The 14969-nt window shown below is 38.4% G+C and overlaps 2 protein-coding genes across 3 annotated transcripts in view; one reads left to right on the top strand and one right to left on the bottom strand.

Annotated features, from left to right (window-relative positions):
• Positions 1–6201, bottom strand: part of LOC122060434 (3-oxoacyl-[acyl-carrier-protein] synthase II, chloroplastic-like) — a 13148-nt gene extending 6947 nt beyond the window's left edge. For both annotated transcript variants that reach the window (XM_042623523.1, XM_042623524.1), the window contains exons 1-2: positions 5989–6201; positions 5819–5899 (exon numbers count right to left, since the gene is read on the bottom strand). In XM_042623523.1, the coding sequence (XP_042479457.1) occupies positions 5819–5899; positions 5989–6186 (279 nt within the window). In that variant the 5' untranslated portion in view covers positions 6187–6201. The remainder of the gene's footprint in view (positions 1–5818; positions 5900–5988) is intronic.
• A 3334-nt stretch (positions 6202–9535) lies between these two features.
• Positions 9536–14034, top strand: LOC122060432 (protein DEK-like; the record flags this gene model as incomplete). Its single annotated transcript, XM_042623521.1, is given in 7 exon segments — positions 9536–9646; positions 9729–9809; positions 9904–9984; positions 12118–12652; positions 13083–13183; positions 13264–13294; positions 13543–14034. Coding segments are annotated over 7 exon segments (1110 nt in total), but the record flags the coding sequence as incomplete, so codon positions are not given.
• Positions 14035–14969: the final 935 nt, after the last annotated feature.

Genomic DNA, 14969 nt, shown 5'->3' with positions numbered 1-14969 from the left:
GAAAAAAAAAAAAAAAAGGCCTCCTCTTTCTTCCAACAGCCAAAAAAAAAAAAGTCAATGAAGAAGAAGGAAAGTCAAGAAGATAGGAAGAAGAACAGAAGGGAGAAACAGAAATCAGAAAAGAAGAAGAAGAAGCAGGAAGTCGAAGAGAGAGAGGAAACAGAGAAACGAGGAAGATTACTTACCTGGTTCGAAGTCGACCTTCATCCACCATCGCTGGTCGTCGAAGCTCCCGCCTTCCTCTCCATCGATTTCTTCTGGTTCCCTCTCCAGCAAAGAGGACTCCTCTGTTGGTAAACCTAAACCCACGATCTCCTTTAATTCTTCCTTCTTTCTTTAAATTTTTGTGAACTTCCAGTAATACCCCTCCCTTCCTCCATTAATCCTTCTTTGTCCTAATTTTTATCACTTCCAAGTATACCCCTGCACCCACACATTACAGACCTTTTGTGATTTAAAAAGCACTTTCACTTAATTACAATTCTGCCATCCCTACCAAAAAAAAAGGAGAGTTATTTACTATTCTGCCATTATTCTTTGAGTGCTATTTTGTTAATCATCACCATGGTAGCCAATAGTGAAGTTGTTCAACAGTTGAACTCTTACAAAGGAGAAACTGATACAAAAATTTATGCTCTCACTACCATTGTCACATCCCTTAAGACAATGATAGAATCTATGCAAGTTTCTATAGGATCCATGCAAGTTTCTATTAATTGTTTGGTGACAGCAGATTAAGGAAAGAGTCTCATTCAATCTGGGGATTCTTCCAACACCACTCCACATGATCCGTCAGTATCACTACCACCACCGTCACCACATCATACACCTCCACCACCACCTCCACCACCATATGGAACTGGTAGACATGATGATGGAGCAGAAAGAGCAGCAAAATTGGTTGTCTTTGATTTTTATGGAGACAATAATCCAGAACTGTACCTTGACTAGATTCACAGCTTAGAGACATTCTTCAGATAGTATGGGTTGACTGAGGCACGAAAGATTCTATTTCCAAAAGCCAAACTGAAAAGCACGGCCCAGGCCTAGTGGATCAAGCAACAGCAACAAAACCGAACCCGAGGCATTGGTTTAGTCACTACTTGGGCTAAAATGCATAAGGTCCTGAACCGGAGATTCTTGCCTTCCGATTACAAGCAACGCATGCATCTCAACCTTGCACAGTTGAAACAGGACAATTTGACCGTTGAAGAATATGTTGCGAGATTTTATTATTTGGCCACTCATTCTGATTTTGAGTGGGATGAAGAAGTATTAGTGGCACAATTTCGCAATGGTTTGCACACTTAACTTAGTGCTGCCCTTGTATCTAGTCGACTGCCTACTATGGAAGAAACCGTGCAAGTAGTGTATCAGGTTGAGGAAAGTTTGAAACGCCCATACAATCGGAGAAATTTTGCAAATACTTTTCCTCGAGGTACTAGTTCCATCCTGCAACAACCTCCTACCCAAGAAAGGTCATCTAGCAAACCACAGGCTAGTGCTACATCTATGGCCTCTTCACAACCTAGTCGGCCGTATTCTCCACCTCAATATGTTTCTGAAATGTCATCTTCATAGCCTACTCATCCAAACTCACCCCCTCGGCATGGTTCAGATAAACCTTCTGATGCAACAAAATTTACAGTTCGATGCTACTCATGCCATGGATTTAGACAAATTAGTGCTCGATGTCCTAGCCGTTTGGTTGCTTTTATTGATAAGGATTCTCCTATACCATATAATCCCGAAGAGCAACTTGGTTCTGACATAGTTAATTTAAGAGAAAAGCGTGCGCTAGGTGAAGCCAATGACACTCTCAGTGATGAAGACAAACATTAATGCAAGAGTAGATTACAAGAAACTACCCCGGCAATTTATAACCCCAAACAATACAAATAGGACCAGGAAACAAAGAAATAAGACCATCAAATAAACCCCCAAGGATACAATACCCATATAGAAGCAAAACTAGCCCAAAACACAACCCGATAGGAGAGAGAAAGACCTGCTATAGAGTTGGAGAGAGAGAGGTGCGGCCAGGTCTGTAGGAGTCCGATTGAGCTACGCTCTTGGGCGTAGATAGTCCCTAGGGAGGGTACAAAAACCCCCCAAAGTTGAGAGGATTCTGACAGCTAGTTGTGAAGTTACAAGATTTCTTGATTTTCTGACATAAGAGAAATAATCGCAGGCTTCAGGAAAGAGAATCAAATCTGGTTTGTAACTTGGATAGATCTGAACTTCTGAATACTCACAAAAGTCGTATACTTCAACAGCAGTAACTTTAGGATAAAATAGAAAGCTTTAAACAAGAAGAAACAAAGGGAAAAGTGAAGGAGGAGCGGCTGTCTTGACCTGGACTTCTCACCCACAGCTATCCCGGTTGTTCTGAGCAATTGACTGCAATTATTCTATATTCAAATATAAAATTATGAGTACATAGCCTCCTCTATTTATAGAGGGCAGAATAGCAATCAAACTACTACTAGGAGCTAGTTTCCTAATAAGACTAGACACTCCTACTTCAACTAGGAGCTAGTTTCCCAATAGGACTAGACACTCCTACTACAACTAGGAATTCAAAATTAGACTAGGAATAATAAACCTATGTGGAAAACAAATAGAGTCCTAAGACAATTTGGACTCGACATACCACTTACTCAACTCGATGGGCCCAACGGCCCCTAATTAATTAAAAACAACTACTAATTCTTCCCCTAGCCGATGGGCCCAATTGGCCCTTATTTGTACTTAGCCACTCAGGTGGACCAAGTAGGGGTTCAGTTGGCTTCTTGGCTGGACCCTAGCCACTCAGGTAGACTAAGGCTGGACCCTTCTTCCTCTCATATTTCCTCCCATAATGTGGATCTACATCAAACATCCTTTTTATGTCATCCGTCATGTGTTGACCACTCAGAAAGCCACTGACAATGAAGATTAGCGCCGTAGTAGTATTTTCCAGACTCGTGTGAAGTGCAATGACCAGTTGTTAACCTTGGTCATTGATGGAGGTAGTTGCACTAATGTTGTCTCTGAAGACGCTATTCGTAAGCTGGGATTAAAGACAGAGCCACATCCAAATCCCTAGAAGGTTGCTTGGGTGAACAACACTAATCTCAAATCACAGATAAGTGCTTGGTCACATATTCTATTAGTGGATTTAAGGATACAGTCCAATGTGACGTCCTCCCTCTAAAGGTGTGTCATATACTTATTGGTTGACCTTGGTTGTTTGACAAGAAAGTACAGCATTGTGGCTATGCCAATACCTATGCTTTCAAGCATGCCAACGAGACTATGAAGTTTCATCCTACCAAAGCTATCCCTGAAATTAAGCTCAAGAAGATGGTGGGATCATTCCTCATTCAGTGTATTCCTTCAGACAGTCTCCTCGGTCATTTTCCTAACTCGACAAAGTCGAGTTCTTTTCAGAAGAGGAGAGTTGATGCAAATACGGCTGTCCTTACCTGGTTGGACCAGCATGACCGGCTTTGGAAGCCAAGAGCCAAAAAGAACCGGTCCAGCCCAAGGTTTTGGTCCAACAAGGGTTGGAAAAAAAATTAGTAGTTATTTAGTATTTTATTTCATGCCTTTTATTTTCCAGATTTGAATGTAGGAGTTAGGATTTATTTCCTTGCATTGGTTTCCTTTTATGGTTATTTCCTAGTTTAGGCTAGATACTATGTTAGTAGAGTTTCTAGTTTCATGACTTTATTTTCTATATATTGGGTGTAGTCGATGGAGATGGAGAATGAATTGAATGATGAATTAGTTATTTGGGTGAACTTTGTGGTTATGCTTAGTCATGTGAATCTCCTCCCCTCCCCCTTTGTGGATTCTTCCCTTCTTCCCTAAGGCCCCCATCAGTTTCCACCCATAATGAGCGGGCTTCATAGATCTGTGATTTCAGTAGATTCAGTAGAGAGAGGAGCAAGACCTAGTAATGGACTGTGCAGAAGTATTCCACTTAATGCAATGTATAAGGCATCTAGGTTAAAGAGTTCAAGGCATAGATTGGTGGAAGTTTATATGGAATTTGTAAGGTCTTATGCATAAATTATCAATGTATATTTTTCTCTTGTACATGAGGAGCTCTCCTTGCCTTTTTATAGTTTTAATACATACATAATCGACATAATATACTGTTGTTCCCGATCTCAAGGTCATGCCCTTGACAAGCAGCTGTTTAAAAAGTAAAATATGAACAAGTAGGAATTTTTACCTTGATGAGTGGGGTTGCATTAGTTACTTCAAAATGTTGGAGGCACAGACAGACAAATTATGTCGCACAGACAAATTATGAACAAGAAGAGAGGGGCACAAATAATGTCGATGTATGGAGGGTGTGGTTAAATCAAGAGGCCTACGCACTCAAAGTGGAAGGGCTACCAGGGGAATCGTATGTTGGAAAAGAATCCATAGAAGTAGATCATCTCATCTCATAAAATATACCCAGTAATTGCATGTCAGATGGTTGGGTAGGTATTTTGGAGCTTACCGAAAGACATGCTGTTAGGTTGGGCATGTAATGCAGATCAAAAGAAGGATCTGCCGTTGTTGGCTTTAAGAGAGAGCATAAGAGAAGATAAGGGGCTACGAAAAGTGAATTTAGAAGAAAAGGAGAGGTGAGAAAGAGAGGCACCAACCTCCACTTCAAAATAAAACTAAACTTCCAACTCATTCCACTGTCAAATCATTCCATTACATAGCATATCAGACCACTAATTTATAAATTAACTAATCGCTCAACTTTTTATCCTTAACACAAACTCACAAATCAGAAACATTCCTAAATTCCTAAACTTAAGAATTAAGGAATCTGAAATAGAAACTTTCTAGAACTTGTGGAGTTTCTAAATAAAGAGTGAGAGTCATTTAAAAAAATAGAAGCAATCCTTATTAGTAACTCAACATGGACCCAATCTAACCTATATCTCCTAGAAAACTGGAAATAGAATCTATTCCAAAATAGAAACATACCAAAAAACTGATGCTAACTAAAAGAAAACTGACCTAAACAGTAAGACCCAAAATACTTACCTAAAAAGAACTCTTTCTAGACTAAATTAACTTACTTAACAGCACATGGGACCCACCCAATATTATCTACATACTTAATCCCGTGTACCCACTTAAATCCTAACTTTTGGGCTTATAAAAGAATCCCATAACATTAATAAACCCAAAAATAAAAGTCCCAATACCCATAGAACCCAACCATAAGCCAAAGAGTCTTCCAAAGACCAAATGGCCCGATTGGACACCCTTAACTCATCACCGTGTGACTTGGCTCTGTGTAGATGTTTGGCTGGGTTTGTTTATACGGCATTTGTGATAAGGTGTCATAGTTGCCTTTTGCAGACTTGTGTCAAGGGTTTAGGGAAACAGGAAGAAGAAGAATAGAAGAGAGTGATCAAGGAGGAGAGCTTGTGGGATTGCACACTTACCCACTCGCATTTTGGAAGGTTTAAGTAGGTTCTTGAGATGGTTGAAGGATCCATTGATGGCAGTTACATGGATTGATTATTGATTGAGGTAAACTGTAATGGATGATGGTTTCTATGATAGGAATGACTGAAAATACAAAGTCAGGTTAACAGGTTATAACTGATTGATGTCTATAGCCAAAGCATAAAAGTTGTAAAGGAAAGAGCGTTGATACGAGGAGATCCTGAGAAGACCAACCAGAGTTTTAATGAATCCACCTTCAACACCATGGGTTGACACAGCCTAACACAATCGCTGCTAAAATTTCAAAATTTTACCATAAAAGCTATGTGAACTGTACATAACAGCCCCCTTCATATCAATTGGTTACCTGCACTGTAGCAACAGCTTCTACAGCACCAGCTGCTCCTAATAGGTGACCAATCATGGATTTTGTAGAGTTCACTCTCAGCTGCAGAAATTAGAATTCCCATTAAGCACAGGATATGGTGATGAAAAAGTAAACATCATTAGATATATAAAATATTGCATTCATATTACCTCAGGATTTCGGCCAAAACAACGAATTAGAGCTTGGTACTCCTTCAGGTCACCAGCAGGGGTAGATGTAGCATGTGCATTAATGTAATTGACATCTTCTCTGGCTAGCCCAGCTTGAGCCAAGGCTTTCTCCATGCAAAGAACAATTCCGGTCCCTGTTTTTTCAAATGACAAAACTGACAATGAATGTGCATCCATCTGCAGTCCCTAACATAAATACAGCATTTCAAAGGTGAACCCAAGATACACACATATCATGGTTTTTGACTTCATTCGGTAAGATACCACCATTGCATAAATGAATGTATCGAACAAATAAATCTCAAAAATATCGAGAACATAATTTGTTATATTATAATCAAGGTTTTTTGTATTGGACTTCTGAGTCACATATTTTACTTATAGGGTAACCCCAATATTTATTGGTATAAAAGCAAGTGGAACGAAACAACCCCAAGTAGCTCCTGTAATACAACTCAACATCAAAACTTCCTCATATGAGAGAAGGCAACAACTTTTCACCCAAAAAAAAGGCTTACTGACATCATCAATCCATAAGATGTTGAAGCAAAAGCCATTCTACAGTTACAAGGTCAAGTGAAGAAGCAAATTTCAGATCTAATACAAATCCTCTCCCCCCCCCCCCCCCCCCTCCCCAAAAAAAAAAAAAGTTTAGATCTATTGTTCATGTCATATGTGGGTTATTGAAGCTACAAATTCTTCTTCAAAATTAGTTTTTCTCCATATTTCATTTCATGCCCATATTATCTATATTGTGAAACCATTAGCATTACTCCCAATGAAGTGAAGTGATGTGGATTCGAGGGAGTAGGATCGCTTAGGGACCAATAATTAATCAATGACAACTCAAATATCGAACAGAAATGGCAGTTCTGTAAATAACTTGAAATCTCTAATAAGGTGTGGCAATTTAGTAATTATAAGAAACTTAGAAGGGAGTGGCAGTCTTGTAATTAGAATGAATTTAGAAACATAAGCAAAGGGTTCAACAATCAGCTAATAGCAAGGGTAGTTCAGGAAATTACAATTAAAGTTGGGACAAAATAGAATAATAAGTGAAGGGGTATTATGGTCAAACCAGGGGGGAGTAAATGCCCTAACAGCCCACGATGCCCCAATCTTCTTCTTCCTTAGTCGACCAGCAAAGGAAGAATGAGTAGCAGCTTGCGATGATGATATCTCCTTCAAAACTTCTCTGTTAGGCCTGAGATTTCAGGCTTAGGGTCTAAAGAGGAGGCTCTTCCAAATCCATATAACAAGCACTTGGATCTACCAGCAGGAAGGTTGCGAGAAGAGCCTGAGATTCTTCCTAGCGGTAGAGTGGCGTCAGTCTCAATTGCAAGTATGAAAAACTGGTAGTAAAGGGACTGTTCAGCATCTGAAATCTGATGATTTGTGTCACCTAGGGGAGGGTTCCCTTCGCTCAAGGCCTTAGCGCAGATAGACCAGCCACAAAGGAGCAGAACCCAGTTTCCGTTGGCTGCAACCTTGGCCCAGAACAGGGTATTCCCAAACCAGAAAAGTAACAGCTACAGTAAAAATAGAGAGGAGAAGAGAAGGAAACCAGAATAATAAAAGGAAGAAGAGAATGAAAAGAGAAAGAAGAGAAGAAATTGAAAATTTTTAGAGGAAGAGGGGGGAATCGGCAGCCATGGTTCTCATACCAAAACTCTTAATCAAATTTCTATTCTTCAAAATCTAAAACTGAAATTTCTCCATCGATTACATGTCCAATATAAAGAAAAAAATCAAAAAATTAATGGCAACTAACTTAAAATGGAAACTAATCTAAAATTAGAAACTAACTAATTTCAAAGAAATTGTTTCTAAAACAAAAGAAAATCAAATAAAAATATTTTTTTTCTCTAAGTCCATCGTGCAACTGCATCATGAAGTTCACTACTACTTTACAAGAAGTTGAGCTTAGGGTTTGATTTGAACAAAATATGAGAGAACCAGTATTCAACTTACGAAAATTTATAAGGATCAGTAGTTCTCATTACCATTGTATTTGGAGCAACTTGGGCATTTGTATGTAATGAGTAACCAGGATGGTATTGTCGTGTTGTTTGCTGTGGGCTAATTAGTCCAATTGTGCAACAAGGGCATAATGATGAACATTAATATTATCAACAAAACGCATCTCAAAGGAGAGCAACCCAATGAGATCCCGCTCCTTTTTCCATGTTTTAATTTCTTTCTTTACTTCTGTAACAAACCCAAGATCTGTAACTAGTAACTTGAGAGAGTAAGAGAAGAAAAGAACAAAGACTGCAAGAGGGGAGCGGCAGAGTGTATTTTCCAATCCCCCCCACCATCAATATTTATTAACACCCAAAGTAGTACAATCAAACTAGGAAACTAAGTCCTTGTGCCACAAGCAAGATAAAATAGGAAGTCTATCCTAATTAGTAAGCAGAGATCTATCCTAACTAGGGAAAGAAATAAACTAAAGCAAGAAAATAAAACTCATCCACAATAGGGATACTCCCCATATCGTGGTATATATCTTAACACTCCCCCTCAAGCTGGAGTATACATATATCAAAAGAAAACTTCCAGCTTGGACCAACAAGAATAGAAAATTAAACNGCTCCTTGCAAATCCACCCCATGATGCCCCCTTCAATTTCCGCCTACCCTGCTCGCAAACACCCCCCCCCTTGCCCCACCCCCACCCCTACTTGCAAACCCCACATCATAAGCAGGATTCATAATCTGCAAACAGAGAATTGGAAATGTCAAGCACTCCTTTCTGGACTGTCACTTCTCTATTTCACTGTACCTGGACAATTTCTTTGTCTATAATGAGATGAGAACCTAAAGCAAATCACTCACCTTTTTTTTTTTTTTTTTTTTTTTTTTTTTTTTTCTCTCTCTACTGCAATGTGTAACCTGAGACTCATACATTGGTGGGAGATGCTGAGTGGATGTAAATGAATTCGTGGTTCTTTCCGGCAGCTAAAGGCTTGAGCCATGACGGACCTGAGAGGCCCTAAAGAGGACCGAAAAGTTTGGATATGGAGAGCTTTTAGGTCTGTCACCGTCTTCCCTGACTCGTTGGTCACCACTGTCGAGTAGCTCTAGTAGGTTCTTCCCTTTGAGGTCCATGAGGTTGTTACCTTTTTGCTCGATTCTTAATGGAGCAGTTGCATTTGGTTCGGTGTCAACAGCCTTAGCCTGAGAAGCCTGTGGATCGTAGAACACATCCATGGTTATCTGTCAAGGTCTCGGTTTCTCTCAATTGTGAAAGAAGTTGAAATCGGAATGCAGTAACCAAACAATTTCAATTTCTTGACCACAAGCCTATTCGTTGACTTATTTTTTAGAAACCGATCTGAAATCGAAATCAAAATCCAACCAAACAGAGCCTTAGCTTCTCAATCTTTTGCACACAGTTATACTCATCAACGGATTTTGGTAAGAAAGAAAGTGCTGTGTAAATGAAATTTTGATGTATTTTCATGTTGAAAAGTGAAGCTCATAATTTGTTCTGCTTTATTGATTAACCGTAGTCTTCTCTGCAGGAAAAACAACGGGTAAAAGTAAAAGAAAAGATTGACAAATTTATTAAAGAAAAATTGTTGGACTTCTGTGATGTGCTTGACATTCCAGTTTCCAAGGCCACTACAAGGAAGGTTGGTAACAATTGTTGTTCTCCATTGCTTTGGTGTTTATTATGCAAAGCATTTATTTTTATCTGGTTGGCTGTACTTTCAGGAAGAGCTGTCAGCAAAGTTATTGGAATTTTTGGAATCTCCGCATGCTACTACAGAAGTCTCGCTTGCAGAGAAGGAAGAGGTTTTACATCTGCCCTATGTTTTAGCATTAGGTTTTAAGTTGTGCTTTTGATTATCTTATTGATTGTTGATTTCTTACTTTCTTGCTGTCACAGAAAGGTAAAAAACGAAAGAGGAAGGCGACTGCTGGTACAAAAGTGACATCTGGCAAAGCATCTGGACATGGATCAAACAAGGTACCTCCTCCTCCCCCTCCCCAAAAAGAAGCATCTTATTGGGGCTGCAGTGCTTAATTTCTTCTCTGTGATGTGTTAATGCAAACGGTTATCTTTAAAAGTTAAAACTCTATTGTGATCTCAAAAGTCAAAAGGAAGTGGATCTGTAAGAGGTGGATTCCAAGTACACAGGACAGATGAAATTATGGCAGGAAATAAGGATAGAAACTGTTAAATAATAAAATCACTTGGGTTTGTTGACATTTGTCACTGCTCTCTATTGCAACTTCTAAACTCAGTTGGATTTGTTGATATCTGTTCTATCATTGTGTTGCCACCAAGGTTCAAGGTTTCGCAGGCTGTCAAAATGAAACAGCATGCAATTTTGTCGATGCTTTGACTGAATTTTTGCTCTTATGAACAGTTTTTCCAATATTTCAGTCAATACGTTCCTAACCTTTAATATAAATACAAGGTTTTTCATGAAATGGGTTGAAATTTCAATCCTTTTCGTGACTTCCACCTGGTTTCGACAAAGAACCTAGAAAACTTCATTTTCCTGCTCTTTTGGCCAAATGTACAAGCTTGGAACCAGTTCTTGGGTAGCAGAGGAACGCAGTGGAAGCGACGATTTGTTGCGTCGTTGGAAGATTTGTGCAAGATCCAACATTAAGGAAAAGAGGGAAAAGTTTGAAAATTCAGAAAAATAATTATTTTAATTTCCGGCTTGGCATTCATTTCAATACTAGGAGTCTAGAACTCTAGGATGAGCACGGGTGATTCATTGCTTGTATTGCACTATTGTTGACAGTTGTTTGATATACGTGACTCTTTGTAACAAAACCATGTATGATGCATGAGTTATCAAATGGTTTATAATTTGATGTCTATTCATTCCTAATGCATATCTAAGTTGTTTTATTTGGATTGTATGAGTTCTAGTATTAAACATTGAGTGGAATGGGCAATATTAGAGAATTTATACAGCGTACACCACCAACATAGGGCCCAAAGTCAAACTACCATTTGTTTTTAAAAATAATATAAGGGTTCCACTATGTTTAGAGGGCCTAGAATAGGGTGTCCTAGAAGTTTCATAACATAATTTGGCTATTTGGCCCCCAAAACCTGGCATCGAAACAAGGAGAAAAAAAAGTACAGGTTCCGATAAAAAAATTTTCAGTTGAAACTGAAACCTTGCTAGATTTGATTCCAATAACTGCAAGAACTAAATAAATTTGGGAGATTTCAAGAAAACGCTTGCAAGGCATTGAGAATAAAGATTGATAAATGACCTAATAGAAAATGAAATATTCCTTGTAAGAATGACAGTTAAATGATGAAAACTGGTTTAGTAGCAAAAGAGCATTCTGATGTGAGAAATCACTCTCAACAGCTACAAAGAGTTCACTGTTACAGTGATCAGCTAGCTAGGGAGAGCATTTATGGGGACTTTTATATTTTGGTCTTTTTATCTTGGGTGATGGCCCTGGCCTTTTGTGTCTGTTGTTGTACTCTAGCTATTTGTTCTCCTTGTTGCAATAAAATTTTCTGTCCATCTACCCCAAAAAAAAAAATCTTAGAAGTTGTTAAGGAGGTTAAGAACGGCCAAACAATTGTACAGAGCCAAACCCCATAGTACATACATTCTCTCCACGGTAAAAGTCAAACACCTCTGTGTTGTCTCCACATGCCCAGTATATTCATAATCTCAATGAAAATAAATAAAAATAAGGAGGTATCTACATATTCAACACCTTTTTTTTTTCTGCTCAAATTGTACTTCCAACATAAAAGACTAACCTAATTACGATTGATCCCAGATTCAACCAAACAACGAAGATGCACAGATTTATTGAAGGTCTTCAATGTGGGGTACATAGTACTAAGAATCTTGGACGCGCTATAAAGAATAAATCTGGGATTTTATATAAATGATAAAATTTAGAGTTAAAAAATGATAAAGATGCTTTTGCATCGCTCTCTCTTTCTAAAAGCTGCATGGTATTGTTTTCCACATACAACCTTGTTAGTTCTTTGTTTATATTTATATTGTAGTTTCTAAGGTGGTGCTTTCTCTCGTGCTTGCTTGCTAACCTGAATTTCGCTCTGATGATATCTTTTCCCTTCTCCTTTTGCTTTTCTGCATAATAGAAATGGAAACAGAGCCCTGAAATTACAAATAAAGAAAAGAATATCTCCAAAGATGAGGATGAAGATGAAACTGGTTCTGCTGGCACTGGAGGTGATCCTGATGAAAGTGATGACAGTGATAGGGTTCAGAAGGAAGACAGTAGCGATGAGGGTGAAAGTGAATCAGAGAATGCTGAAGACCAAGCAGATGAGCACATGGAAAGCATAAAAGGCTCTAATAAGAACATCAAGGGCTCTGAGGCCAAGGGCAAGACCAAGACAAAAGCTGCTCCTGTCAAAGTGGGAACATCAACAAAATCATTAAAAGCCCCTGCAAAATCTATAAAAGGCTCTTCAACATCTGCTTTAAAAAAAGGTGGTGCTGCTGCTGATAGAGTTTCTGCTTCACCTACTAAATCCAAGGCATCAAGAAATAAAAAAGGGTCAGAGGATGACAAGAGAAGTGCAAAGCATACGAAGACATCCGGGAAAGACAAATCAATAAGCAAAAAACAGCCAAGCAAGTCTGGGGCAAAGGTTTCTGTGAAGGAACAAGGTATGTTGTTTACTTCACACCCCTCCACCCTGAAGATTTTCTAAGAAAGATCTAAGTGTGCAGCCTGTGGACTCGTCTGTACGTATTGTTTATCCTCAGTTAACTGGGGACTGCTCTTTCCTTCGATATAGATTCTAGATTCAGTCATTGGGTATTATAGTTTTTTAAGTTTGCAGATGCTTTCACTTGCATAGACATCAACGATTCATATTTCTTGTGGTGTTCAAATTAAGCATTTTTTGTAGCTTTTCTTGATTCAAACCATCCTCAGCTGGGAAAACAGCATTCAATTAAATCAAGTTGGATTTCCTCAATTCGTTTTCTATCACAAACTTCTATCTTTAATAGTTTCTTTAAAGAACCATACAGTTGGTACGTGCTCTTTACCTGTTTTTGGTAATTATATAATACAATGTTTTGCCATTACCAGCTGGTAAGGCTAGCAAGAAGGCGAAGGCAAAGGCTGAGCCAAGCAGAGAAGAGATGCATGCTGTAGTCACTGATATCATGAAGGAAGTGGACTTCAATACAGTGAGTAATATCTGGTTCAGTATTATGTCCTCTGCTATTAATGTTTCTGTTCATTAAATCCCTCTTGTCTCATTCTGCAGGCAACCTTGTCAGATATTATCAGGCAACTAGGTGTGATTCTCTTATTTCGCATTTATCTGTTTTAAGATGAAGTCAATGTGCATTAATTGATATTAAGTTGTCAAACATGTAATTTTGTGCAGTTGTCGTTAACTGAGTCAGGGTCACAGAGCCTTAGATGTGTCATAAACTTGTGGCCCTGGTTCATTTATATATATATATATTTTTCCGCGTGGTTTGGTGTTTTTGTCTACCCCCAATTGGTACTAACGTTGGTGATTATCCTCTTGTTTGGTTAGGAACCCACTTTGGTATGGATCTAATGCACAGGAAGGCAGAAGTGAAGGGTATAATTGAAGAAGTTATAAATGACATGACCGATGAGGAAGATGGTGAGGAGGATGAGAATTCTGAACAAGCTGGGGATGAAGCTGCTGATGATAAGGTAGACGAAGATAATGATGACTAGCTCATTCAAATTAGAGGGACCTCGGCGAGTATGTACAAATCTCATCGGGCAGTCCCCGAGCTTTAGAATTCTAACTGGACCTTTGTGGCTCATTTGAGGTAACTTAGGTGATAGGTGATAGGTGATAAATGATAGATGATAGATCTGCGCAGCGGTTCTGGGAAGGAGGGCTGGGGGTGGGGAGTTGTTTAACATTAGTTTTCATAAATCATAAATCTTAAGCCATTTCATCTGGATGCAGTTTCGGCTTGTGTACAATAGACCTGTATTTATGTTATTCTAATACTTTATTTGTGGCCTTTAAGAAATTTGTTCGCTTGAAGTTTGCTTAGTCAGTTACTTGGGTCGGTTGAAATGCATGGAATGATCAATGATGGGCCCGGGTTGACCAGAGCGACCTTAATAGTGCATTGAAACTCTTGACTTACTTCTTTGGGTTCTTTCTCCTACACTTTGCAGGGTTTAAAAACACAGGATCTGGATCGGTTCCAGGACTCAAATCGGCTTGGATCGACTCTATAATTGGTGTTTTGGTACTCGTTATCGATTCTGGTCGATCCGGTTCGTCTTAACCCACGGTTTTGTCGGCTTTCAGGAATTGGGGTCAGATCCTGACAATCAATTTATGTAGGATGGATCTTTTTGTTACCAAAATAGTGTAGTGGCCATTGTTTTATTCTCAAAAAGTTTTTAATTGTGAAGGTAAATAAAATTTTCAAAATACCTTTAATCTGAAAATCCAATTGTAAATACCTTTAATCTTCCATCTTAGTGAAATTTTATTCCTTATTATAAAAAAAAAGTCCTCTTTTGACTCTGGTAAAATTTTTTTTTATGGAAAATTAAAATTCTTTAAAGCAAAGAAGAAGGAAGATTATTGTTCACAAAACTCAGAATATTATTAGTTTTCTTTCTTAGCTATCTGATGAGCAATTTAAACAATATTTCTAATTTTTCTTTTCTATATTTAAACATTTAAACCGAGTTAAAAAGTTTTTAGGGAAGAACCGAAGAAGGAACTTGTCCATATACAAGTCATTGTGAAATATATGGTCGACCTGAAAGATAAAATTCTCATCTTTGTCGATGTTTCCACATGCGCTTTCATTAGCCCTTGCACTTATGTAAAAGCCACGTTTTCGGACAAAAATTCTCTCACAAGTTATTAATATCAAAAAGAAAAAAAAAAAAAAACCCCTTTCACGACCAACTTTCTTTATTGTGTTGCAACTTCTTCATTATTTTTATAGTCAATCC

Source organism: Macadamia integrifolia, chromosome 14 (genome assembly GCF_013358625.1).
Source record: "Macadamia integrifolia cultivar HAES 741 chromosome 14, SCU_Mint_v3, whole genome shotgun sequence".
Taxonomy (NCBI): Eukaryota; Viridiplantae; Streptophyta; class Magnoliopsida; order Proteales; family Proteaceae; genus Macadamia; species Macadamia integrifolia.
Note: the sequence above shows the minus strand (reverse complement) of the source record. Positions and strands in the feature narration are given on the sequence as shown.